Below are 26,803 nucleotides of genomic sequence, written 5' to 3'. Positions count from 1 at the left end.
TCCTTTCAGTGATCCCTTGAGCTCTAGGAGCTGAGACACTGATGGAATTTCACCGTTGCTAATTCCTTTACAGGAACTTTAACCAAACTCTTCCTTCTGCCCTCTTCTTCCTCTGCCCATGTCTTCACAGGCTCAGGGTGCTGTCTTGGTTCCCTCTGTCACTTCTCAGTGCTAACTATGTTCTGCCTACTGTGTCTGTGCCCTGTGATAGAGTAGAAGATAGTCACGTTTTTATAGTCACGTTTCCTATTTACAGTGCAAAGTGAAAACATTTAAGTTCTAGATACCCCATAAACTCCTTAACTGAAGTAATTTGAAACTCATTTTGTTGTTGTTTGAAAGAGGATATCCTGCAACCCAGGCTAGCCTCAAACTCAGTTTATCAACCCAGGCTGGCTTGAACTCCTGACACCCTGTACCTTCCTAAGTGCCAGGGTTTCAGAGTTTTGCCACCATTCCTGGGTCAAATTTAGGGACCAGTGTGTGCTAGGCAGGCACTCTAAACAACTAAATGACATCGTTAGCCTGGAAGGCATCTTTGAATTTTGAATTATTCCCATTTTCTAGGTCTTTCCCCTCTCGTCTTTGACTTTTATGTCCTCATAAAGAGCTATTGAGCGGAGTCCTGGGCTTTGGTTCCGAGCATCCACAGGCTGGCTCGTGATAGTCTGTGACTCCAGTTCCAGGTGGTCTGGTGTCCTCTTCTGTCTTCTGTAAGAACCAAAGATGCACATGAATACCTAGACATGCATGTAGACAAAACATCCATATGCAGAAAATATAATAAAAATAGAATTAGGTTTTGTTATTCAGAAAAATGATCCCTGTAGAGTGGCAGGGTACTCTCTAAAACAGGGAGAGGCAAACTCAGAGGCCCGTGGACTTCCTGCCAAGAGTCTTGTGTCAAAAAATCTTGACAGTAATGATACGCAAATTAAAAAAGTTTTTGTTAACATCCCACCAAAAATTGATTGTTGGACTATAATGAATGAATGAAATCTGCTGGGGTGATTTAATTTATACAATGCTCAAATCATATGGTTTATTTTTAAGAATTTAAAATTTACCATCATCATCATCACCACCATCACCATCACCATCATCATCATCATCATCATGATGTAAGTGTGTGAGTGTGAGTACACCCAGGGCTTGAACTCAAGTCCTCAAGTTTGGTGGCAAGCACCTTTACCCACTAAGCCACCTCATTCACTCTAAAGTTTTCTTTTTAAGGCATAACCTTCTCCCTGTGTTTTGAAGGAGATAGTAATCTTTAATCCTCAAAGAAGGGACCAAATGAGAAGACACTAAGGACATATCTGGTGAACTGAAACCGTGTTTTATTGCCATCACCAAGCACCAACTCCACGAGGCATGGACATACATTACTCAGTGAGTGTCTCTTGGAACAGAGATGTAGCAAGCCTACTTTCTCAAGTTCTGGAAGACAGGTACTCAAACCAGGGACCAGACACAGCAGAGGACAGCTAAAGAAAAAAACTATTCCAGCATCATGGAAGGCTATATATATATATTATATAAAAATATTCTGTGCTATCAACAAAACTTTGAGATCATCTATTAACTCTTGGCAAATTGCTTCAAAAAGAAATTATTATAAATACAAACCATAAAAAAATAAGCAAAATAACAACAAAACACTAAATGCTTTCTTCAGCAATAAGGAACCGACGTGAGCAGGAAATATTCTTAACCCCGTGACAGTGAGTTGATTACAGCAGATATCTCCAGTACAAAACCAGTGTCTCCTCTCAGAGAGAGTTCTGCTCCTGAAGGGGGTCCTGGTGTCTGTTCCACTCAAACACAGCATGGCACATCCTGGTGAAACCTTAGCAAGGCCAAGTGGAGAACCCTCTACAGAAAAAGGGTGTTGGCAGCACCATCCAAGGCACAGATGTCTAGGAGCAGAGCGATTCCAGGGAGACAGCAATCCTCCTCGCTCCTCCCCTCCCCAGGGAATTTTGTTTATTCCCATTTCCAAGCCTATAATCCAGGGACACACATTCCACTCCCACCCTTTTTTAAAACGGGGTTGATGGAAAACACTATGATGAAACAAAGGAAGTTCTTATAACACCAAAGCCCCTGAGTGGAGGAGTACCTAAGAGTCATCGACAGCCATCTTATGTCCGCTCTGTTTTTGCTCTTCCAGACAGAATCAGGCCAGTGGATGGACTGCCTCATCTATCCAACAGGATAACACTTTGCTGGATTTACATATACACGTCTAGCTATTCTGTTTGCAGAATTTTACAACATAAAACTAAATTACAACACTGTGTATTTTGTTCTGAGGACTGAGACCTCAGTGTGATTTTACTATGAAGAGATGTTCTTTAAATGCTTGGTCTGAAGAGGTTTTACATGATACTCATAGATTTTCAGAGCAGGCCCCAGTTTTAACTGAAGTCCCGTCAACACGTCATTTCTCGTCATCAAGAGCAGGGATTTTCCATCAATTTCCTAGAAGGGAAACAGAGAGGAAAGCCAGACTGTGAGTAAGCCCAGACATTCTTGTGGATGAAGATAAGGGAAGGCTGAAGGCAGAAGTCACACAATTTGTGCCTTGACTAAAACACTGCTGTGGTATTGAAATGCAATTTTCTATTGTATCTTCCAATTTCTCTGTTTTGAGATTGAGCACAATCTCTAGCTGATATTGTTTTCAAGATACCATTACAAGTCTTAAGAAACTCAGGGGCAAGTTTAAAACAGTATTACCTACCTCAGGGGACAGAAGTTGCTTCTGAAAGGGATACAGACAAGCTCCAACCATAAAATACATTAAAATTTGCTAAAATTCCCTATATACTTTAAGTTTTAAAACCATTGTATTAATTGCAACAGACAGAGATAATCACTCTTAATTTACAGACAAAACAAGGATATAGCAAGAAGCCTACTGGCTCGAGACAAAACGAATTAGGGAAGAGGGACGAACTCTTGTCTACGGCCTTTGTATGCTGCTGTCTCCCTATCTCCCCACACCTCTTTCTCCTGTCAGGGAGAGAAAAGAAGGCTTTAAGGATATGCTAGGCCAGCACTCTACCCCCGAACCCTTCTCCCAGCCCACCCCTACTTAACATACAAAGTTTGTTATCTAGATGGCCTAAGTGAGCCTGACTCGAAGGTTTCTGGAAATTTTGTTAATTGCAATATTTGGCAATGGTAAACATGGAGAGTCTTTCTTCTGGTTATACCGCATTCTGAAAACCACTCTCGCCGTGCTAAGGCTCCCTGCCATGCTTCCTCTGGACCGATGAAGGTTGTGAGCACTAGGACCCAGCCAGCTGCCATTCCCTCTCTGCTTATTCTCTCAGGCAGGTCCTTCTGGTATTGTGGGGACCACAGAGGAGGAGAGTAAAGTGGGCTTCTCCTAAGGATATGCAGGCTGTGAATGGAGAGGGCGCTCGGACTTTACCAAGTGGACGCTCCAGGCGTCTGTGGCCCTGCCTTTGTTATTGCTTACGTGTGGACGGTTCATGTCTCTTAAGGCAGAGCAGGTCCTTAGGAGGCATGGGTCAGATGTGCTTGAGTTTCGGTCATAGTTTGGCCTGAGTACTCCTGGGCTGATCTGGGCTGAAGACACAAGAAGACCCTCAAGTGGCTACGTAAACTGTGACTCCTGTTTACTCTGGCTCATAGGGAGGTCATTGCTCCAACTCTCATCGACCTCATCAGGCTGTGGAGAAAATGTGTTGGGTTCTAAGAGTGTGGAGAAATAGCACCAGGTGGAGGGCTGCAAGACCTCCTACTGTCTCCTAGGAGATGTGGGAGCATGGGGTTTCTAGGGAGATTCCATGCACCCAGTTGCATGTGCTCCTTGAGCTGAATGACACTACCTTGTCATTGTCCCCTCCGGTGCTCTCCATACCTCAGGTGATGCGTCAGCCACTGTCACCACACCAGAAGAGGGCACTGCCTCTTGGGGCCCTACAGTGTTTTTCATTTGGGCAAATGTTTATTTTTCTTTGTTTTTCAGCTACTAAAACGGCTGCTAATGTGTGAGAGACAGCCACTGCCCAGGGCAAAGACACTGCTCCTTCAGGGCAGAGTTGAGCATTACATACAGACCCAGGGTCGACTCTAAAGTTCGCACCTCACACGGCAGTCAGTGGTCACGATTGCCCATCAAAGAGACATGCGTGAGTTCCAGTCACCTGTCAACTGATTTGAGGTGAACTTACTTGAGAAGAGTTATTGTCCCTACAGAATCCCAGGAGCAGAGCAGAAGGCACTATGTGATGGCAGCAGAAACCAAGACACCGTGTTCCCACAACGGGACCTAGGACACTGTGTGACCACACAGCATTCCAAAGTTTGGCGGCCTCAGCGGTCAGCTCAGCCTCCTCTCTGGATAAGGTGACCGTAACTGGGAACGCCTGAGACGCAGAGCTCTGCCTAAGACACAACCCTCTATTTTTCAAACAGGCACCTCTGTTTTTAGACCCCGTTTTCATTTCTACCCAAGCAGACTTCCTTTACTAACTCAAAGTAAACTGCAGACAGAAGAAATCAGTGATGGCCAGGCATCCCTCTACGACTTGGCGTTTCTGCCCAGTGTGTCTGTGAAAATGCGGACATCTGGATTTTACTTGAGAGAAAACAGAAAAATCCTGTCTTATGTTCCAATTTGATGCCTTTCTGTTGTCCCGGAGGCACGCTGAAGCTCACAGAGGAGCGGTGGCAGAAGGATGCATCTGGAGAGGTCACTGTGCTGAAATGCATTGGTATCAACTCCCACACTTTCCCCTTTGACCCATGCTCTCCAAGCTCAGACCCAGAATGCAGTACTAGGTGCATTGTGAGCTTCGGGTCAGGCAGGCTGCAATCTGAATCCTGTCACCACAACCTAAGGGGCAGACAAGCACAGGGAATGATGTAGCAGCAGGGCGTTCTGTTCGTTCTGAGCTATATACTTATCCATCTTCTAGTGCATCTGGCAGCGGGACACCCTCGTCTGTGGGTACTAAGCACACGTGCCCTTAATGTACCTAGCAATGTGTGAGCAACCTTGGACCCCAGCTGCACTAAGCTACAATACACCCCACTCCAAAGCAGGGATGTTTCTCCTCCCTTTTGCAAATGATAGGCACTGACAGAAAGCAGTGCGTTCTGAGCCCAGGTCTACTCTCCGCCTCCTTTCCGAATCTTTGTGGAAATGAGGGATGTAGGTGTGTCCCCACTCGGGGTGAGAAAATTCACCAGATGAAAGTTTTCAAGAACTGCACAAAATAACCCACCTCGTCAAAAATCGCACGCACGGGGAAAGCCCCTTGATTAAAAGAGCTAATAATTTGTTATTTAACTTCCATAATAGATTGTAACTGCAAATGAAGCCCAGTTTTCCCGCCAAGCAGCCAGGACCACACTGTGACTCTGTCAGTAGCTTTCCTGAGGAGAAACTCACTCAGATGCCAGCCGCTCATTACTACGGATTGAAGGGGTGAAGTGAGACCAACTGACTCCGGCCCAGCCTAACAAACAACCCAAGATTCTGTAAATACATCCCAATTAAAGCCAGAGCAAAGAGATCATTAATTCGTAGGCTTGGCTTTCTGTGTTAATAGACAAGCATTTGCTAGCTTCACTGTCTTCCTGGATAAGCAAACTCCACATTCCTGCTGGGCCAGAAAGTTAAAATTTTTCTCTACTTAGAGAGTTCCAGCAAGTACTGATTCAAGCAAGGGGTAGAGAAATACAGGATGAACTCCCGATGGAGACAAGGAGGACCCAGATTTACAAATGAAGAAGAGGGAGTGGTCACTTAGACAGAGGACCTAATGCTGCATCTCTTTAAGCCTCGTTTCCTCTAGATGGAGAAAGCAGCGCCTGATTGCACCTCTGGCTGGATTCAGAGAACATCTATCGAGTAGCCAACCCATGACAGCAGATAAACCCTTAACGAAGTACTTCTCACTGTCTCTGTCAGCATTAATCTACGTGGAAGACACTTGATCATGATATGAACCATGGGAAACACGTGGGAAGAGAGAGACTGAAGGAAAGTACAGGAGCAGTCACCAAGAAGGGGACCACTGTGTGGGAAACGGCACGGGAAGAACACCGTGACCCCGCTTTTCACTGTGGTGTGGTGTCCGGCCCCACACCCTGGCTGAGGAAAGAAAGCTCAGTTCTGAGAGGACAGGCCGGAGGTCAGCTCTGCTCTTCATGGGTTCTCTGTGTTAGTACCTGACCCACGACAACCCTCCACCATGGAGAGAGCTTTGGGCTGACCAACCCCCTGCCCCCCTGTCTATACTATCCCTCCCAGATTCCAACTGTCTCCGACAGCCATCAAGACACACACATCTCATTTGCAACTCCTGGTGAAGACGACAATGGCTGTTCCTTACCAACCACGTGAGGGATTCCAACGAAATAGCCGTTCGTTCTCTATTTTCTTTGGTCCTTGAATGTTCTCTACAACTCTCTTTGTGACAACTCTCTTACCATTCATTATCTGGCTACAAGTGGTGACCAGTCTGAACTTTCCCATTCCATGGCTTACATACGGCACAAAGGCTTCAGAGTCATCGGGACTCCACTTGGATTCTTGGGACACAAAAGTAGAAAACCCTGTGTCTATAATGGGGGTGACTGTAAAGAAGTTGGAAGAACCTCTTCTGGAATGCGTCATGGGACCAGTGAATAAATAATCTCCTGAAAAAAGGTCTTCATCTTCGATGACCGTCTGGAAGGTGCGGCGTGGCCTCCGAGAGCATATTTCTCCTCCCCAATCGGTTTCATCTCTGCCGTCACCTCTGATGAGCTCCTCTTTGGTCCGGCTCCATCGGGACCTGTCATAGTCCTTTCGCTTCTTGGCATCAGATAAGATTTGATAGGCTTCTGCGACTTGCTTGAATTTCTCCTCGGCTGCTTCCCTGTCTCCGGGGTTCTTGTCTGGGTGTACCTGCAGAGCCAGCTGGTGGAAAGCCTTCTTGATATCAGAGGACGACGCGTCCTGTGGCACCCCGAGTACTTTGTAATAGTTTACCATGTTTCTTCAAATAGCCTGGCCCCACCAAGATGCAGGGTTGAGATTTTGAAGAATTTCCATATAACTTCAGAACGGAAGGTGTTCAACTACTCAGGTTCACAGGTTTGAATTTCCTCACATGGTTCTTGGGGTGAAGCCTCTTCTGGTGGACAAACTGCTCTTCAGTGCGTTGGCCTTTTACATGCTACCACACCCCTGTGTCCTGCCTTTGTTGGTGGGGAAATGACTATGAGGTCATCACTTCAGCAACTCAAACTCTCAGATGCTGTGCCTACCTTGTTTCCATGGTGATGCGGAATCTGAGAAGGGCACTCCAAAAACTGGAAAGACCTTATCTGATTCAAAGACACACGCACAAGAAGCAAGCACTCGGTGTCTTGTGAACAGAGAGAAGCCACTTGTGTAGCTAAAAGGTATTTTGCTTTGCTTGTTTTTAACAGCCACAAGCCAGCAGACTCAACATCCACTTTGGGTCACTGTGGGAGCAAATGCTTTCCGTGCCCTCTTCCGTGTCACTGGGGTTTGCCTCTGTGGTCTTTAAAATGATTTTATTTTACTGTTTTATGTGTATGTGTTTTGCCTGTACATATGTCTGTGTACTGCTTATGTGCAGTGCTATGATCTGTTTGCATGCAGGGTCTGCAGAGGCTACAAGGAGAAAGGGTTTATTCTGGCCTCCTGTTCAAGGTGCCTGCATGGTGGCTGAATCAAGGCAGCAGAACTTGAAGCAGATGATCACATGGGATCCATGGTGAGGAAGAAGACAGCACTGACTACATGCTATGGCTTGGCTCCATGGCTCTGTGTACAGACAGCCCAACTTCAAATGCGTGTGTGGCTTTTCCCATGTCAGTTAATACAAGCAAGAATCCTCCCCCACAGGAAGTCATGCTGCAGGTTTGTCTCCCAGGTGATTCTAGACCCTGACACATTGAGCACTAAATGTCTCCTTGCCCATTCCATAGGACACACAACTTCACATTCCCCATACTGCATGGTTTGGTATAGCCTTCCACTGACTTATAGCATAGAGACAGGAAGGAGGAGGTGAGGGGGAGGAGAGAGGGGAAGGGGAGAGGGGAAGGGTGGAGGTGAGAGGGGAGGGGAGGGGTGGAGGGGAGGGGAGGGGTAGAGTGGAGAGGTGAGAGGGGAAGGGTGGAGGTGAAAGGGGAGGGGGAGGGGTGGACAGTGGTCTATGGTTTGTGACAATGGTCTGCTTATGTTTAGAACCTATTACTGACACGCCATCAGCTCGATAAGCCCGACCACTGCAGCACCAAGACCCAACTTCCTGTCTTCTCTCCCTCTTACAAACCCACCTTTCATTCCAACACCATGTTCTGCCACATTCCAAGACCCCTTTACATCCTTCTATGTGAAGCCCACGGTTGACAGGGGAGCCATTCTCCCACTAATCCTTCAATGCATCCCTCTAAGACTAAAGTCTTTTTGTGCCTATGCTATGAGCACCCCAGCCAGGAGGAGCCTGTGATTCTGTTTAACTCCCAATTCACTGCTGCCGACAACAAGGGAACAAAGCCGGGATGACACTCCCCACCCCCCACAACCACAGCAGGGCAAGTACAAGATGGAACCAGAGTTTCCTTCACTTCTTCCTTTTCCACTCTCCTTGGCGGCCATTTTTAAGGGTTACTGCTGTTCTCTTGTTTCTAATAAACCTCTGCCCCCACTTCAATCTAAGTGGAACAAACAAAAGAACAAAAACAAAAAACAAAAAGAGAAACTGGCAGGAATTTCCAAAATGTCTCCCCAAGATGGCGCATTGGGTCCTCCAAGGAATGATCCAAATGTTGGTTCATTAGTTAGGTCTAACTAAACTGTAAACTCGGACTCCAAGGTAATTTGTGGTGTTGATTCAAAAGACTAGGGACCAGAAAATGTTGAGGTGGATGATGTAAGTCCTGGTGAGCATCTGAAGACCTGAGAAGTGAGAGCTACTACGTTTGATGGCAGAAGACAGATACCTCAGGTTCCACAGGAGAGATTCATTCTTCCTCCGTGTTCTACTTTCCTTTGTTGCTATGATAAAAGGTTCTGACAAAAAGTGACTGAGTTCAGGAAAGGATTTATGTGGCTTATACTTCCAGGTCAAAGGTCCATTGCTGAGGGAAGAAAAGGGAAGTGGTGTAACAGCAGGAAGCTCGGAGGAAGGCTGCTTGCTGACTTGCTCACAGGCTTGGCATGGCTATGTCCCTGAGTACTCCAGTACTTCTGATGCAAAGACTGCCCACACGGGCGGGGCCTCCTAACACAACTATCAAAGTAGATGGTCCCTTTGCAAACAGAGCACAGTCCAACCTGACAAAGACAATTACTCAATTGAGACATTTTCCCCAGCTGACCCCAGACTATGTAAAGTTGACAGTTACAGTAACTAAGACACTCTATGTTTACTTTCCACTGAGGACATCATTGGCTGGATGATGCCTGCCAACCCGGGTACACTGATTCAAATGTTAGTTTCCTCCATAAACACCCTTGTAGATATACCCAGACAATAATCCTGTACTAGCTATCCAGGTACCCCTTACTTTGGTCAAATTCACACATAAAGTGATCATCACTTATGTCTCCAGTGCAGCTTAAGCTTTGCCTTGATCATTCTTTTATATGTTTTAAATAAAATATTTTAAAGTTTTATTAACCAACTGAACCATCATATATTATGGTTAGGATTACATTATAAAATTTTTATTGTAATAAAATTTATATCGTCGGCTGGTGAGACCCCAAAACCATGGTGACCTGAGTATCATCCACAGAATCCATGTGAAGGTGGGTGGGGAGAAGTGACTCCTTAATGTTGTTATCTGCCTTCCACATATATGCTCTGAGATGTGTGTTCCACTGTACCATATACACATGTAATTAATAATTATAAATAGTAATTAAAGAATGTTTAATTTTTAAATTAAATTTTAAATTAACTATGCAATGTTAACCATTTCTGATTATATAGTAACATAGTAATTATTCTTACCATGTTCAGTGTTTACTTTTAATTTTGCTGTCATTCTAATAAACTTTATATTTAATATGGGTGACTCAGATCCTGGTGACCACTAATCTGCTCCTGGATCTATGAGTGTCTACTTTAGATATGTCATATAGATGAATTAATATAACAATTACTTAGCATGTTCTCAAAGTTCATCCCTGTTGTACACCTCCTTTTTATGGAGGAATAACTGTCCATTTTATGCACACATCTTCTCTACCTATTTACTTCCTCATGGCATTTGGGTTGTGTCTGCCTGGTTATTGTGAATGATGCTTCCATGGCCCTTGCACAAGTGCAGGCAGCCGAGCTTTCCCCTTGATTTATTTTTGAAGAACTGCTGAGTCATGGTAATTTATGCCCAACTTTCCGCTGAGTCATGGTAATTTATGCCCAACTTTCTGCTGAGCCATGGTAATTTATGCCTGATTTTCTACAGAGCCACTGAACAATTTTCCAGAGTGCTATACCATTTTATATTGATCTTCGGGACACAAAGTTCCAGTTTCCCTACACTTGGGCTCCTCTACAAGCAGTGTTAGCTCCCTTCCCGGGGGAGTTCTGCTTCATTTAACTGTTCTCCACTTGCTGTCATTTTAATCGGTCTAATTCTTTTGGCCACTTCCTGCATGTAAATAAGTCTAGACTTATGAAAGAGAGCACAACATCCTCACGAGCTTCCGGTATCTGTCTCTCCCTGCACTTGCCTGCCTTCCACTTACTCCTGTGTGACAAAGGTCGGGTTCTCCATCCTCCTCCCCACCTGCACCACTGAAGTTCCCCTGGCCAACTTCCCGGATCCCGCTGGACATGGCCTTTAAGAGGAATTTTGAACTTGTTGATTAGTTTACTCTCCATAAAACCCTCCCCCTTCAGAGATTTCTAGAAAACTTATCATCAGTGTTCTAAGAGTGTCTTCTCAATTGTTTCCCAAAGGCTCCAGGATGTCTCAAACAGTGTCACCAGTCAAGGTTCAAGTTTTCAAGTGTGTGTGTGTGTGTGTGTGTGTGTGTGTGTGTGTGTGTGTGACAGTCCCAGTCATAGTCACAGACCCCTCACTGTTGGATCTAAATTCCTCAGGGCCTCTCTTCAGCTAGGTGAGCCAAGTTCTTCTCTATACCCTGCCTGCTTTTCAGCCCCATGGTTCTTCAATCCGCTCAGCGCTCTCAATACAAGTGTCTTGGAGTTGCCAAGACAAGTGTTTCATGGCCCCATATTTTGGTGCTTGGTCTTTCCACTGCATGTGAAGGGCCCTAGGGCTTTCACCAGCCTTACATGCATCCACCTCAGGTCAAGGCTAGGCCAGGTTCCATTCTCCACCCACAGGAACATTCTTGAGTAGAAAGTTTTCAGAATGTACTGACTGACGCTTGCTAGCCAATAGATTTAAAGGTCAATATGCTTAGCCAATAAGTTTGAACTGTAACCTTGCTGAGGTAACCTGTGCCCCTAAAAAGTATCAAAACTGCTTTTAATATCCATTTGGGGTTGCCTTCTCGTCACTCACCTTGAGGGACTAATTGAAGGTTGACCCTCACAAGCCCAAAACCACACCTCTTGCTTTTGCATCGGTCTACATCTCAGAGTCTCACTCAGGGGTGTCTTGAAGTAAGTACTACTGACCGAGGATCGTGGTCTTACTTCACAACTACAGAAATCCCTAAACAAACAAGTGTTCCACGCATGACTCTCTTTCTGGTTTACGGTTGGTTTTGCCTCCAACAACTGATTTAACTGCTTAGTTTAGTCTATGCAAATAAACTCTAAATAAACAAAAATATTTTAAGTATCTTTCATTACCAATTTTGCCTTCAATTAATCCCCTTTGGCTACATTCTGTTAGTATTACTTATTTGCTTGCTCTTTAACTCTTTTCTTAATCTTTAAGGACAGAAGGGAGTGAGTTCCCACATCCCCTACATACGCACTCTACTACAGAATAAGCAATTCCGAGTTCCCCCAGCAAGCATCCGAGTTCCTTGGATATATTCACTGCTGGTCACAGGAAATCTGACTAGGTAAATAAAGTTTCCCCCCAAGGTGTGAGGTTTTAATTGGCCCAATTTGGAGCTGAATTTGTCAAGAAGCTAGAGAAACTCACTGTCCACTTCAACAATTTCGTACATACATTTGTCACAATTTTGTGACATATTCAAAGCAGGGCTCCAGCGTGAACCTGAAGCTTCATGAAAGCAGGGCTTTTGGTCTAATGAGAATCCTGAACTTCCAGCCACCACACTTGCCTGGGTTTGGCCACGGAGCGCGCTGTTGTTCTAATAGGCTGCCCACAGAGCTACTGGCTTTTGAGAAGTGGATTTGGCAAAATGCAGGGAGACAAAGTTCTGTTTGTTGCTCTTGGGATGGTGCCTTCAGAATTTGTTCAACGTTAGCAGCCACGAGCCAGGTGAAAGCAAAGCCTACCCTTCCGGTTTCAGAGTCTGACTTACCCGGATGGGTGTCTCACACGGGAGACAGAGTCTGACTTACCCGGATGGGTGTCTCACATGAGAGACAGCCTGTAAGCTAAGGGAAGGTAGTAAGAGTCAGATTAATTTGCCACTTTGAGTTGCATGTTGTTTTGTTAGGATACCCTGGAGGGGGAAAATGATCTCAGTGTGATACACAGTGTTCCAGAAATAAAATGACTGATGTCACTCACTCACTCACAGGAATGCGGCACGGTCAGAATCACGTGACAGGGACTAAATGTCAACTCTCTGCCTGTGTCTTCCTTCCACACTGTGAGTACACGTGAGTCAGAAGGATGGAGATAGAGGAGTGAAATGACTGCACGATCCTGGGAGGACTACCTCTGTAATCTGGGAGCACAACACAACCCTTGGGAAGACTACCTCTCTGACCTGGGAGCACAACACAACCCTTGGGAGGACAACACAACCCTTGGGAAGACTACCTCTCTGACCTGGGATCAGATCCAGCTTGAGTGAAGGGTTGTGGAGAACGCATTGTCACGAGATGACACTGCTTAAACCAGAACATGTTGCATATTAGCCTTGGAGTCTAATACAGTGAATCCCACCATAGTGTTCTGGCATAGCGCATTTTTGCTGACATCAGGCAACCCATGCCCCTGGATAGGCATTAGTTCTTTTTTTTTTTTTTTTTAATCACCCACTTAAAAAAAGCCACTAAGCCTCAAGTTACTTCCGCATCTTGCTCTATGCCCCGGGAGGTCCACTTCAGAAGGACGACCCATCTCAAGATGGTATCTTGGACTCAAAGTAGGAGTGTAGGCAATGTTCCATTGCTTAACTCAACTGTGTAGACAGCTGCGTCCTATCAAAGCAGACATCGCAGAACCACCAAGTGACTGTGAAGAAATGGGGAGACAATAAGCCAAGGGAATGACTCTACTCATGGCTGTTACTAAGATACTTGGGAAATCAGTCACTTTATCAGAGTTTGTGAGATGATGGTGCTGGCGCTTGGCCATCCATGCCTCCTCCCACTTCCCCTCCCAGTGGATCCTCCTGCAGAGCCATGTCAGGGAATCTGGTCACATAAAGAGCCCCAGAGGTTGAAGAGCAGCGTTCCAGTGCCAGAAGCTACCAGCTGAAGCCAGGGAGGACCACATCCCGAGCCATGAACAGGCCTGGTCAGAATAGCAATGTGGCCTGATCCACTGTGGTCCTGATGCCTAGGCTTTAGTCTTAGTGGTGCGGATGGCACATTTCCAGCTGAAGCTTGGCTTAGGCGAGGCTTGTCAGAAAATCTGATGCAAGGCTTTGAGCCACAGGGAAACTCAATAGTTCCAAGTGCAAAGTGGAAGTGGGGAAAGGAGGTTAGTCAGCTCCAGGTAGCCAGCTTTGGGTTAGAGCCTCTCGTGGGGGCAGAGTAGACAGAGCAGCACAGCGAGCTACTTCAATTCCTCCAGAAGGAGCACTCATCCTACCATGGGACCCCACCCTTAGGATCTCATCCAAGCCTCATTTCCTCCCAAGAGCCTTTGCTCCTCGGATCATCTCATTTAGTGTTAGGTTTTCACTGTGGGTCTTGGGGAACTCAAACATCCAGGCTGTAGGGATCAGCTCTGAAGCAATGCACTGGGGCCCGTTCTTTTCAAGGATGGTTTAATGGTGGTTCTCTGTCTCTGCACTGCTCCTGCCCAATGGTGAGTCTAGTGCTGGGGAGATTTTAAAGCTGCTTTACTGTGGGGTTTTTGGTTGCTATGACTTAACAGTGTTCCTGAAAGGGACCTAGCTTTATGCTGGAGGTGACCTTCAGTGTTCATCTCAGGATAAGGCCAGTGAGTGCTGACATGAAGATAATTGCCAGGGAAATGCTGGAGGCAAAGGTGTGGATGGAAGACGCAGGTAAATGTGTTAGAGGCCATGCCTCCATCCCTATGAATCACAGCATGACATGGCATACCATCATGTGACAAGCCCCTGGTCTATAATTCCTCCAATGGGACTGAAGCTATCAGAGCAGGAGAAAGAGCTGAATCACTTCCAGAGATTAATTCAAGGCCCACTCCTTATCCACCAAGCTACCTCCAATGAGTAAAGGAATCAAATTTCGGGATGGGCGCCATCTTCCGGGAATTCGTTTACCAAGCTCAAGAGTTGGCAGACTAGATACAGCGATGTTGTGAGGGATTTCTCAATGAAAGGGTTCCAATTTACACCTCAGTGTCCCCAGTGCCAGAATGAGGTCATCCCTGGGAAGAAAATGCCACTGCTGGGCCAAGCTCTGTACTGACCAATCTCACTTGCAAGACTGTGTAGAGTCTGTAAGGCCCAGAGAGCATGCTGTTCCCTCACCTGGGGTGTCTGCAGTTGTCTGAGCATTAGATGCAGCCTGGAGAGGTTGAGCATCTGGGAACCTGGCCAGGAAACCTTTTACCTGAGCCCCTTTCCTGTAACCCTTTTACGGAATCACTTAAATTCAATTTTAGAAGCAAGCTACTCAATTTCAATGACACAAATGGACATTGTACCATTAAAAACCAAAATAAAAATATGTTCTAGACATATTAGTTTCTACTTTCCAACTTGAGCTATTATTTTTCACTAGGATTTTAACATAAAAGTTTTCAGGCATGAGGAAAATAACGTTCTGTGAATACTTATATCCTTCCTCTTAAATTCCGCAATTAAACTTTTCTAAATGTACATATATATACATACACATACATATACATACATACACACATATATATACATATAAATATACATATATACACATGCATATATTCATACATATATACACATATATATACACACATATGTATGTATATATATGTATATATACATGTATATACTGTTCCTCAATACTTCAATTTTTATGTCACTGTTGAGTATTCCTGCAGTTTATTTTCCTATAAATATAAAATTTATAGGCCATGTAACATAAGGATAGGAATAATTTGCACAAGCCAGTGTCTGTGCAGTGACTACATATGTAGACACCTTCAGTCCTGATCAGGATACAGTGAGTGGTACGGAGCCTTCTTGTCCCAACTCTAGTGGTCTGAATGGGAATGTCCCCCATAGGCTCAGCTGTAAGCACCCGATGGCTGGTTTGTGGTACTGTTTGGGAGGGTGAAGAGATGTGGTCTTGTTGGAAGTGAACACTGTGAGCCGGCTTTGCAGTCCTACTCATAGGCTGTCCCCAACTCGTATTCACTGTCTCTGCTGTGTATGTGTGATTCAAGATGTAAGCTATCAGCTTCCTGCTCCTGCCGCCATGCCCGCCACACACAATTCTTATCCCATGGGGACCATCAGTCCATTGTAAGTTGTCTTGGTCAGTGTGTCTTATCATAGTAGAAAATTAATGAATATACTACCCCTTAGTAAGACACACAGACACACAGACAGACAGACAGACAGACAGACAGACACACACGTACCACCTGTAATTCTAGCCTCTATCAACATACAGAATGTTGGCATCACCATAAGGTCCCCTCATATCCCTTCAGATATCATTCCCCATCCCCACCTATTCATATCCAAGTACTGACTTTTTTTAAAATTTGGCCATTGATCTGTTTTACCAGTCTGAAAATGTATCAGGCCCATTTGGCATGAACTCTGGTGCATGATGCTTCTCTCATCCAGTATGCTGTTGTTGATATTTATCTAAAATGCCGTATATATCAGGGATTCATTTGTTTTCACTACTGGGTGCTACTCCATTATGTATGCATCTCAGCCTGAGCACTCAGTTTGCATTCAACTGTCAACCCAGGCTTCCGAGTTTTGAAGGACAACTACGGGAAAAGCTGCTGACAGCCATTGCGGGCAGGTCTCCTTACAGACATGCTTTGGTGACTACCGGGGAGTCAACCTGCTGATCTCAGTAGGTGTGAGTGTTCCTTTCACGCTCACACCAGCAGTGTGGGAGCATCCTGTTTCGCTCCACACCCTCGTTTGGCATCAACTCTCTTTCTAATTTTGATTCTTCTGGTGGGCGTAGACTCATTTACGCTTCTATTTTGGCAAATTTTCCAAACTGGCAAAAAGATAAATATGTAGAAGGACCAAGTCTGAAGGAAATGCTCTGGAGGAGACGGGCCTATGTGGCGTCTAAAGGGTTACTTTATCTGAATTTGGGCCGTGCTAGTAAGCTCTGGTGACGGGATATGAAACATAGCCAGACACTCTCTTCAGCTTCCACTCTCTCACCCAGACTAGGAGACAGTGAGGGTAACTGCACTGCTCGGAGACTGCAGGCTGCTGTGCGAGGGGTAGGAGCTTTGTGTTCTGAAGGGAAGACCATAAGCTCTTCCCCTATCTGCCTCTCGGAGGGCCATTCCCGGGGAGCTGGCTCAGCCTACTCCATGGAGTCATAGATTACCCGGAGAAGAGGTGTCTGTTCTTCCCTGTCACTGATGTCAACTCCTGGGCCCCAGAGAAAGAAATGAGCACTTTTGAATATCAATACCATGCCAAGACCTTTGGGGGAAATTTGTATAGTTTTCCTTTAAATTGTCAGAACATCATCCCTGTCAATCAGGTATGAATGATTGAGGTGGCAGGGAACCTTGTCTCTCCAGTTACCTGTTCCTGAAATGCACCGGCTTGCTCCTCAAATCCCGCCGTGCGGAAATAATTGACAACGTCCATCACAGCCCAGTCTGCGGGATCGGGAGGCCTCTCATTTTCCATGGAACTGTAAAATACAAATCCAGTCAGAGTGAGGCATGCATGCAGGAGCCTGGTGCTCCCTTCCCTCGGAGCCTAGCCCTGTCTACCCACAGAAGGAGCCATGATGTTTCCTCTGCGTCTTGGTTTCTTGTGACCACTACTCATGCTCCAAAGCCAATGCTTTCTTAGTGAGGTATCTGACCTTTAATGAAAATGGTTCTCACAAGTGCCTTCTCTCTACTTATTTTTGATGGGCTATAGCTTAATAGGCCTGTTGTAAATTTAGTATGAATGTTCACCGTACAATGTAACTCAGAAAGCCATTCCTTTAGATGGCTTCTCTGCTGCATTCTGCCCCTTCCTTCTCTCTACCTGATGAAACCTTACCATTCCTACCCACTCAAGGGTCTCCTCTGCTCTAAGGTACTTTCTGGCGCCACTAAGAAAGTACTTAAGCTATAACCTGCTCTGAGACCCAAAACTCCATTCAAATTACCATCGTAGTACCTGCCATCCTGGGGTCAACACTGTTTTCAGGACTCCAGTGAGAAATGTAGACCAAAGATACACATGTGAACCTGACTGATTCTCATTGTGTCATTCCGAGTGTCAAGCACGTACTTGAGGAAGTCAGTCAGCATTGTTCAAATGCATTACAGTGATTAGGTAGGTGGAAATCAGGCTCAGGTAACCCTTCTCAGTGGTTCAGAGAGGTGGGAAAAATGACAGCAGGAAAGAAAAGCACCCCCTGCAGTGTCTGGGTCTGTCTCCTTTCACACTCACTTCAGATGGATCTGTCTATACTTCACCCAAAGGAGTTCCCAGAGGTCCGTCTGGTCATATTGTTTCTCTGATTAAATCCTTCAACAGCTTCCTGTTCCTGTGACAAATTCCCACAAGCTTAACAGAAGTCTTTCAGGACAAAGACCTCCACTTCCCCAACTAGGAATGCAATTGGGAGCAAAAGACCCCTATATGCATCCCAGTGTTCTGAGAGGACGCCGATCACCAACAGCCTGGAGACGTACAGCTGCTGCAAGTTACTCGAACAGCTAGGAAGGACATGACCCTCCTCTGCCACAAGTCAGATCTAGAACATTTCATCAGAAGCACGGTCTAAAAGGCCATCATTAGGGGTTAACATAAAGACACCAGGTGAAGATTATTCCAAGATCTGTGGTAGGGATGCAGTCAGCCAAGGAGCCATGACAGTGTTGGAGGCCACACTGAGGAGTCCAGACTTCTAACAGAAGCGGGAAGTTGGTGAATGGCCTTATGGGAAGTGGGTGGTCTAGTTGAGGCACATGCATAAGAGTATTGAAGAGGAGTGAGAAGGGGAGACAGGGTGTGGATGAGAAATGTACTGCAGTCACCTCTGTAGGTCAGATGAGAGTAGTGGGAAAGGCATGGCCTAAAATACTCCATGATAATATCAGCCTGGCTCGGTGGCGGACAAGACACAGAGAATGCAGGGGTAGACATTCCACGAAGCTGAATGGATGGTGGTGCCTTCACTGGCACCGCAGCCCTGGGTTTTTGTCATGTCAGGGTTTAATGGTTCTAAACTTGAGTAGAGGGGGAGCTGGAGGACATCTGGGAGGCAGAGGCTTGGTGACGACCGAACCAACCCCACCACCCCTAGTGTGGTGAGAAGACTGACATTTTGAAATTAGGCTGCTCAATATTCAGTGCAAGTGGAAAAGATTTTTGCTACTGTTAGGACAAAATGCCTAAATTTGGAGGGATCCCAGTAAGGCTTCACACATCTAAATGGCCAGAATATAGACATAATGTTTCATTCATAGTAAGAACCTAAAGACTCAATTACAAACGAACAATCACCACTACAGCAAAACACCAACCAAGCGAGCCAACCAAACTCCGTTCTCAGAGGAAAGGGCGCATGTGTCTCCCCAAGGACAAATCATCGCTCATTTCTCCGTGGTACTCAATGTACAAACATTTGGAGCCAATGCTTTCTAGTTAGATGAGTTTCCTCTCTAAGTTTAGCCTGAATCATAAGCAGTGTTCGCCTTTGTCTTCAAGTGTCTACTCCTGTGGAAAAACACCATGACCAAAAGCAGCATGGGGAAGAAAGGGTCCATTTGGCTTGCACTTCTACCTTGCAGTCCATTGAAAGGAAATCAGGGTAAGACCCAGAGCCATGGTTCTGATTACTACTCCATCCTTGTCATGTTCTTTAGACCCTGAGATCACCTGCATAGGGTTAGTGCCACTTGTATTGTCTGCCCCTGACATCGATCATCAGTGAAGAAAATGCCCATGGAGTTACAGTAGGAACACCGGCCAAGCTCAGTTGTTGTTCCCTCTTCTTAGATAAAGCCAGCTTGTGTCAAGTTGACAAGCAACAAAACAAAAACAACATGTTGTGTGTCAACATGACACTAGCTAGAGTCAGCAGAGAGGAGCCTCACTGACGAAATGCTTCCGAGACATAAGGCTGTAAGACATTTTCTCAATTAGTGATTGACAAGGCGGAACCAGCCCATGGTGGGTGAGGCCATCCCTGGGTTGACAGTCCTGGGTTCTATAAGGCAAACTAAGCAAGCCATGAAAGGCAAGCCAGTAAGCAGCACTCCTCCATGGCTCATGTGTCAGCTCCTGCCTCCAGGTTCCAGCCCTGTTTAAGTTCCTGTCCTTCCTTCCTTCAATAATAAACAGCAATGTGGAAATGCAAGCCAAACAAACCCTTTCTCCCCAACTTGCTTTCTGGCCATAGTATTTGGTCAGAGCAACAGAAACCCTAAGACCGGCCATAACAGCCTTGTATTTTTGTATACATGACTTTTTACTTCTTAAAAAGTGATATTCCTGAAGTGATTATAATAACAATAATCAAGCACTGATTATACATTTTTATACCAATGTGATTTGGGGGGTGAGGTGATTCACGTGCTGAGATTTTCCATCATCATAAAATAAACAAGCATGAGCTGACCATGAGAAACGTCTTCAAGGCTCCTCTCTCCTTCCCTCGCTTGGTCACGAAGGGCTTGAAGAACGTTTCTGCAGGAGTTTGCTATTCTAACAAATCTCTTAGACTTTCTAACAGCCTCACTTCCAGCAACAAGGACTGTGCCACAGAGCAGACTTTTAAGTGCCTGGGAAATACTTGAGGTCACACTTCCTGCGGTTGACTTCAGTTAGCCATCTGCCTTCACAAAGCATGGTGTTTGATTTCGATAACTGTGCGATATGGTATGATTTCAAGATAGGAGGCTCCCTGGATTCCTTTTGTTGCCGTAACACCAACACTTTCACAATTCTGAGATGCCTCTGACAATTGAAATGCCGTAGAGAAAAGGGTTGGCGAAATTGCTGGTGGTGTGGGCAAGTACCGGAGCTACGAGGGACGGTCACTTTCTCACAGGCAGGGTGGGGGAACCACCCAGGATAAATGGGGTTAGTAACTAATCAGGATACATTTATCAGTATACTAATCAGCAAACTGACAAGTTTGATAGCCAAGAAGACTGAGGTAATTTAGAAAAATATAACAGTACGGGACCACTCGTATCCTAAGACGGAAGGCAGCTGGTACCATTGTTTACCAGCATCTACCACAGGTTCGTGTGGACACATGAAGACTTGGAGCATGGTAAGCATCTCATGGGACATAGACGTCGGTCTCCACACTCATCTGAACTGGAAACCCACTTTCTTAAACCCTTTTTTAGGGACTCGAAGCTCAGATCAGGGAAGGAACTCACCCCAGATAGCACTGTAGGCTAGATCAATCACCCCATGATGAGTCTTACTTCAAACCTGTGTTCTTCCTCACCATTCGGACTACTATTGATTGGGAGCTTTGCTCTTCTTAGTAGCACGGGCTAAAGAATAGACAATGCACAATCCCTGCCCCTGGAGAGGTACCATTCACACGAGGAAAAACAAACAGCCAAGTAATGCTAGAACTGAGGGGTTGCAAGGTGCTAACTAGGATGTATGCAGTCGAAGGCTAGGTAGCTCTCCCGCTTGAACAGTTAAAGGCTGGTCGTTTTAAAAGATGCCCGTTACTCCAAATGCCCAGCTTCTAAGCTAGGCCTTCAAAGAGGGTTGCGTTTGCTGACCCTACCAGGGACTTCAGCAACAGTTTCAAGGACAGTACTGTATCGTTCAAGGTGACATTAAGGGAATGTGGAGAAGCAGGATTTAAGACCAAACATTATCTGAGGCTGGGTAGTTTGGAGGGTGGGTTTATATGGCCATTTGTTTGCTGGGGAAGAAGTACTATGACTGGTTCAAAGACTTTTTTTTATTTGGTTGCCAAACTGAGATACTCAACTTTTTCCCACTATAAATAGACTGTTGTCATCACATACTGTCACGAGTACACATCAGATTCCAGTAGGAATTCAAATGGCGCCATTCAAGACACTTCTGAGATGGTGGCTCCCCTGTGGCCCGAGTTTGGCACTGATGAAGTGGGACAGAAGTGTGCCTTGGTCTCTTTGGTACTTCCTATTTACTGTCATAGCAGAGTCTTTCTTTGAAAATATATATAAGCTTGTTACATTTAAGAGTAACTTATAGGCATGATACCCTTAAAATGTATAGATATTGTGCTTCATTCAAAATATCAAGGAAATAAAGGGCAGGGTTTCTTTTCAATATTCTTACTTTCTCAAGTCAGTGTTTCCGTTACCCTTTAGCTCATGGGCATATGGCTAGAAACGCCATGTGCCAGTGAAAATTACATCATGACTGAATAATACACACCAGAAAATCCTTCTCCTTTAATGAAGTAACTCACGTTTAAGAAGAGATAAAGATGCGATAATTGTGATAGTCAATAAATAAAATACTTATGCAACTTTACTAAGATGTTGTGAATATTTTTATATTGACACAGTCATGACCTTATGAGACCATGGCGCTGCCCACCGCACCAAGTGGACAACACATCATAATTTTAAGTCCTAGCAGAGAAGTCTCCATTTCTCTTTCCATGGATGCTGGCACAAAAGCAGAAACTTCCTCAGGATCTAGCCCAGGTGTATTTTATGGTGTTTGTGATGTATAGACTCTGGGGACTGGTCAGAGCAGAGGGTTATGATGGCTGGGCCATCTTCAGTGTCAACTTGCACACTTCTGGGTTGGTGAGGGTGTTCCCAGAGAACACACACACACACACACACACACACACACACACACAGAGAGAGAGAGAGAGAGAGAGAGAGAGAGAAAGAGAGAGAGAGAGAGAGAGAGAGAGAGAGAGAGAGAGAGCGCTCTTCCAGTGAATGCTGATACACTGCCGTTCATTTTGATATTCCCTTAAGTGTGTAACAGGTCCATCCTGCAACACTGAATGGAGTGATGAACAACGCAAAGCCAGGGGACTGCGATGTCCTCATATCTGGTATTTGATAAAGAAAACTGGTACCAGGAAATGGAGTTGTTGCTACAACCTTACATGTCCATTTAAGCTAGAAAAACTAGGGATAAGTTTGTGGGAAGAACTAGAAAACATGTGGAGGTAAAGGTTAGAGGGGCTCTAGAAGGCTCTAAGCAGAGTTTGGTGGAGAACCAGAACTGGAGAGCGGAGAAAACTTCAGACAGCGAATGCCTGGCCTGAAGGTCACGGGGTGAGAACTAAAACGGAATTGGATTAGCGGTCTTCAGATTGTATAATGGCAACACATTTATCTGCATCTTGTCTGTGCCTCGAGTGTCCCGGAGGCTGAGGTTAAAGGGGGTGCAGTAGTTAATCCATGAGAGGGTATTTCATTCCTGCTTAGCATCAATGCTCAACGCCACAGTGAAGACTGGGAGCAAATGCAGCGCGAGTTAGTTGGAAATACTTCTAGTCTGCCCAGAAAGGGTGTGTGTTCAATGTTGAGATCAAAGAATTGTAGTTTGTTAGAGATTGGCCACTAAAAGGAAGTTGTCCTGGGCATAAGAACAAAGCTTTGAGGACATCTGATGAAAATGCAAGACTCCTTCCCATTTTATGGCCCCATTGTAGGGTGCAGAAATGAAATTCATCCAACAGACTATTTTTCTGGAGAAGAGAATTATCTCTAGGACATCCTACTTGTACTGTCTGTGTAGTGAACAGTTTCCCAAGATCCAGCCACTCAAAAGTCACAGCCCAAGAGACCTGGCCGCTTCTTGAGCTGGAGGCCAGCCCTGGTTTGGCAGGCATGTGGAATGTAATGTTCTGGAATCCCAGAGCTTTCTGGAGAGCAGGAAGTGTGCGGCTGCCTTGGACTCCCTGGGGGCAGCCCGAGAGAGGGAAATGCATGAAACTATGAGAGTGAATCTGAAGCTTCGAGGGAGAGCCCAGGAAGTTTCCCGATGTCTGCAGTAAACATGAGCATCTCCAGGAAGATCCGCAGGCAGTGAGGGGTACAAGCTCAAGGGATGTGCCATACACATGGGCTGGACTGGCAAGACCTCGGGGCGGGGCGGTCCAAGCTCTACAGATCCCACCTCCTTCTACCCTGAATAAGCTACAGACGCCATATTTGTCCTGCTGGGTTTTGGTTTTACTTTGGTTTCATTCATCTCTACTCTGCACATATCTCATTTTTTTTTTTAAACTAAGAAGGTCTCCTGGGTAATTGTGTACTGTAATTCTTGCGTAATTGTGGAATTTTCAAGTTGTGTTCACAGGGGCTCACAGGAAAGGGATGCAGCCCATCTCAGAGGAGACTTTGGGCTTACACTTTTGAACGGTGTTGAAACTGTTAAGAATAAGGGTCTTCTTGGCGTTTGACTAGGTGCACTTGGGTTATGGGAAGGCTGTGAGTCTCTGGGAACCAGAGGTGGAGTCCTGAGGTTAGACATGAAGCACATGGTCCCCAGAGGCAAAGGTGACTGGTTCATTCGAGCTCTAACTTCGCCACTGAATTGATCCACTGATGGAGCCAAAGTTTGATGACATGATTGGCAGGTGACTTGTTAAGGGGCGGGGCCTAGCGGAGGAAGTAGATCACGGAGTTAAACCTCGCCTTGCATTCCTCCTCATGAGTTGACCTACTTTGCCGTTGGGCAACGATTCCCCACCATGGTGCTGTCTCACGTCATGGAGACTGTTGACTATGACTAAAACCTCTGAGATACATGAGCCCAGATAAACGCCTCGTCCTTTTAAGTTTGCATTTCTCAGGTATTTGACACACAAATAAAAAAAGGCTGGCCAAGGACACTGTGGATAAATATAACCTATATGAATTCCACAGCCCCCTTTTTTAAACCCTTACACCTCTCCTTCGATTTAGGAGAGAAAAGGCGCTTCAGACCCTGGCTAATGATTACAGCAATATATCTGTCACGCTGCTCTTTCCAAAAGACTCTAAACGTTCCTTATTTTTACACTCAGAAATGTACTCTAATTTTGTACTGCCTTTATTTTTATGACTTATTTTTAAGTCAAATTACGCTACTCCTTGCTCGTGTTTTAAAATAGCCCTTGGCTAAAAGTAATTTAACTCCGATTATAATAAATTAATGTTGATCTGTTTGCTTATGGGAAAAAAAAAGCCTTAGAGCTAAGCGGGATTTCACTCTCTCTCCATTCCCCGCCCCCCTCTCCCATCACAGCAACAAGCAGAGATCTGGCTAAAGGCCGACCCAGGAAAAGGGAGGAACGGTTCAAAGGTTCTTGACGGAGTATTTTTTCATTTAGAAATGTTCAGCCGAATGGGGGCTGAGTACATTTGGCTGCAGCATCCCCGAGGGATGAGATTCTGGGAAGCAGATCGCTCACCAAGCCTTCTGTGTATCCTGAAGCCTGAGGCTGAGCATTCAGAGTTGACTTACATACAGCTTCGGTTTGGACGGAATCAAATGGACAACGGCCTCAGCTCCCCCTTGCCCTTGCTTATGCCGCTTAAACCTTCTTCCCCCTCTGTTTACCTTGTACACACTGAGGGTTCTACCCACTTGTTTTAAAGAAGCAGTTTAAATGTCCCCTTCTGAATACCTCCAGTACGTGCCTCATTCCAATTATTAATTAGTACAATTTTAATGGCTCTATGATGAGACAAGACACTTTAACACTGGAACCTGTGGCCTCGTGAAAAGGACACTAGCGAAGCAGTGATTTTTGGAGTCGGCTGGGTGTGCGGTCACGCCTTTTCCAACTGTGAATTACATGAAATACAAACACAGACCTAGGAAAACAATCTGTGTTCAACCTGAGATACAGAGCAGTGGAAACTATACAACAGATTTACAAAACACGGCAAAAAAGTGTATAATAGCCCAATAATGTTATGATGATAACATGATGTTAAAGTAACATTTTTGATAGTTAAATTAAACACATTACTGAAATTTGTTTGTTTCACAAATGACCTCTGGAAACATTTAAATTACCTAAGTGGCTACAGACTTATTGCTACAGAATACACACACACACACACACACACACACACACACACACACACACACACCGCTTTATAGTGACAGGTATTCTCATATTAAACATTTGCCAAGTGAATGAGTTTATGACTGTGATTTGATTTGGATTGTCTCTGTCACTTTCGGTACTGGGTGTGATGCTTTGTTATATGCTTGGCCCAGGGAGTGGCACTATTTGGAGGTGTGACCCTCATCCTAGCTGCCTGGAAATCAGTATTCTGCTAGCAGCCTTCAGGTGAAGATGTAGAACTCTCAGCTCCTCCTGCACCATGCCTGCCTGGATGCTGCTGTGCTCCTGCCCTGATGAAGATGGACTGAACCTCTGAACCTACAAGCCAGCCCCAATTAAATGCTGTCCTTATAATGTTGCCTTGGTCATGGTGTCTGTTCATAGCAGTAGAACCCTAACTGAGACTCTTCACATGTTAACTGGCCATTTGAATATCGCCTCCTGTGGAATCTCCTGCCTTTCAGGAAGCGCTGAGTGGAATGGAAGCTTTGGCTGTTGCTTGCCAACATCTTCCTGATGCAGGTGAAAAAGAACACAAAGCTTTTTAACAAGAACCTGTATTAGAAACCCAAGGTTGGTGGCTCCAGTCTGGGGGATTTAACTGTGACTGAATGAAAGAAGCAGGCAGGAAGAGTACTGCTCTGTGGTGTTTCTTTAAACTTGTGAAGGTATCACACGAGAATGTCTGTATGTGAAACAGTACCACATATACCAAATAGCGAATGAATATGCATGCTGAAAATGCCTTAGAAGGATCAAGAATGTGCTTTAGTAAACATCCTTCCCCTATGAGGACAATAAGCTTGAAAAAGTCAAGACCCGAAACGGGAGTTTCTATCTCCCTTTCATTCTCTTGTAGCCACCACACAGAACCCGGTTCAACTTTGAGACAAATCTGCTCCAAAATGCCTACCACAGACTCACCCCAGCTTATGGGGCTGAGTAAAGGGTTGGTAGCTCAGGATCCGTCTGGGATCCAAATGAGCCATCTTGGATTCCAAACAGCCGAGTTCAGATCTCAGATTTGCCACTTTCCCGTGTGATTTTCAAATGAAAATCTATTTCACATGATGACTTTATGGCCTCAGGCTATTCATTTTAAATGCCGTAATATATTTAAATATCAAAGGCCACATTAATCAAATGAAATGCTATTTGTGAAGACAGCACAAAGCATGACTCATAGTAGGTAGGCTTGACTCACAGTAGGTACCGTGATGGTTTCTGACTGGGAACATAATGACTGTCAC

At 45.2% G+C, this 26,803-nt stretch overlaps 2 protein-coding genes across 2 annotated transcripts in view; both read right to left on the bottom strand.

The window, feature by feature from the left end:
* Window positions 1-1,318: 1,318 nt before the first annotated feature.
* LOC116895287 (dnaJ homolog subfamily B member 3-like) lies at window positions 1,319-7,177 on the bottom strand. Its single transcript, XM_032896598.1, has 2 exons — window positions 6,378-7,177; window positions 1,319-2,484 (listed from the first exon to the last, which is right to left on the bottom strand). Exons 1-2 carry the CDS (start codon window positions 7,019-7,021, stop codon window positions 2,457-2,459), a joined length of 672 nt encoding a protein of 223 aa, XP_032752489.1. The 5' UTR covers window positions 7,022-7,177; the 3' UTR covers window positions 1,319-2,456.
* Window positions 1,321-26,803, bottom strand: part of Samd13 (sterile alpha motif domain containing 13) — a 36,303-nt gene continuing 10,820 nt past the window's right edge. Inside the window, exons 2-3 of the mRNA XM_032896600.1 lie at window positions 17,069-17,180; window positions 1,321-2,484 (exon numbers count right to left, since the gene is read on the bottom strand). Coding sequence (XP_032752491.1) covers window positions 2,341-2,484; window positions 17,069-17,176 — 252 coding nt within the window. The 5' untranslated portion in view covers window positions 17,177-17,180 and the 3' untranslated portion in view covers window positions 1,321-2,340. The remainder of the gene's footprint in view (window positions 2,485-17,068; window positions 17,181-26,803) is intronic.

The sequence above is a fragment of the Rattus rattus genome, chromosome 3 (genome assembly GCF_011064425.1).
Source record: "Rattus rattus isolate New Zealand chromosome 3, Rrattus_CSIRO_v1, whole genome shotgun sequence".
In the NCBI taxonomy this organism is placed as follows: domain Eukaryota; kingdom Metazoa; phylum Chordata; class Mammalia; order Rodentia; family Muridae; genus Rattus; species Rattus rattus.
This window is presented reverse-complemented; position numbering and strand designations above follow the sequence as displayed.

What these genes read in the sequence shown, in the direction of transcription:
- LOC116895287 (XM_032896598.1), bottom strand. Translation starts at nt 7,021, where the DNA reads ATGGTAAACTATTACAAAGTACTCGGGGTGCCACAGGACGCGTCGTCC. An exon ending in TGGAATCCCTCACGTGGTTG is followed by an intron (nt 2,485 to 6,377) that starts GTAAGGAACAGC and finishes TTTCCCTTCTAG; the next exon opens with GAAATTGATGGAAAATCCCT.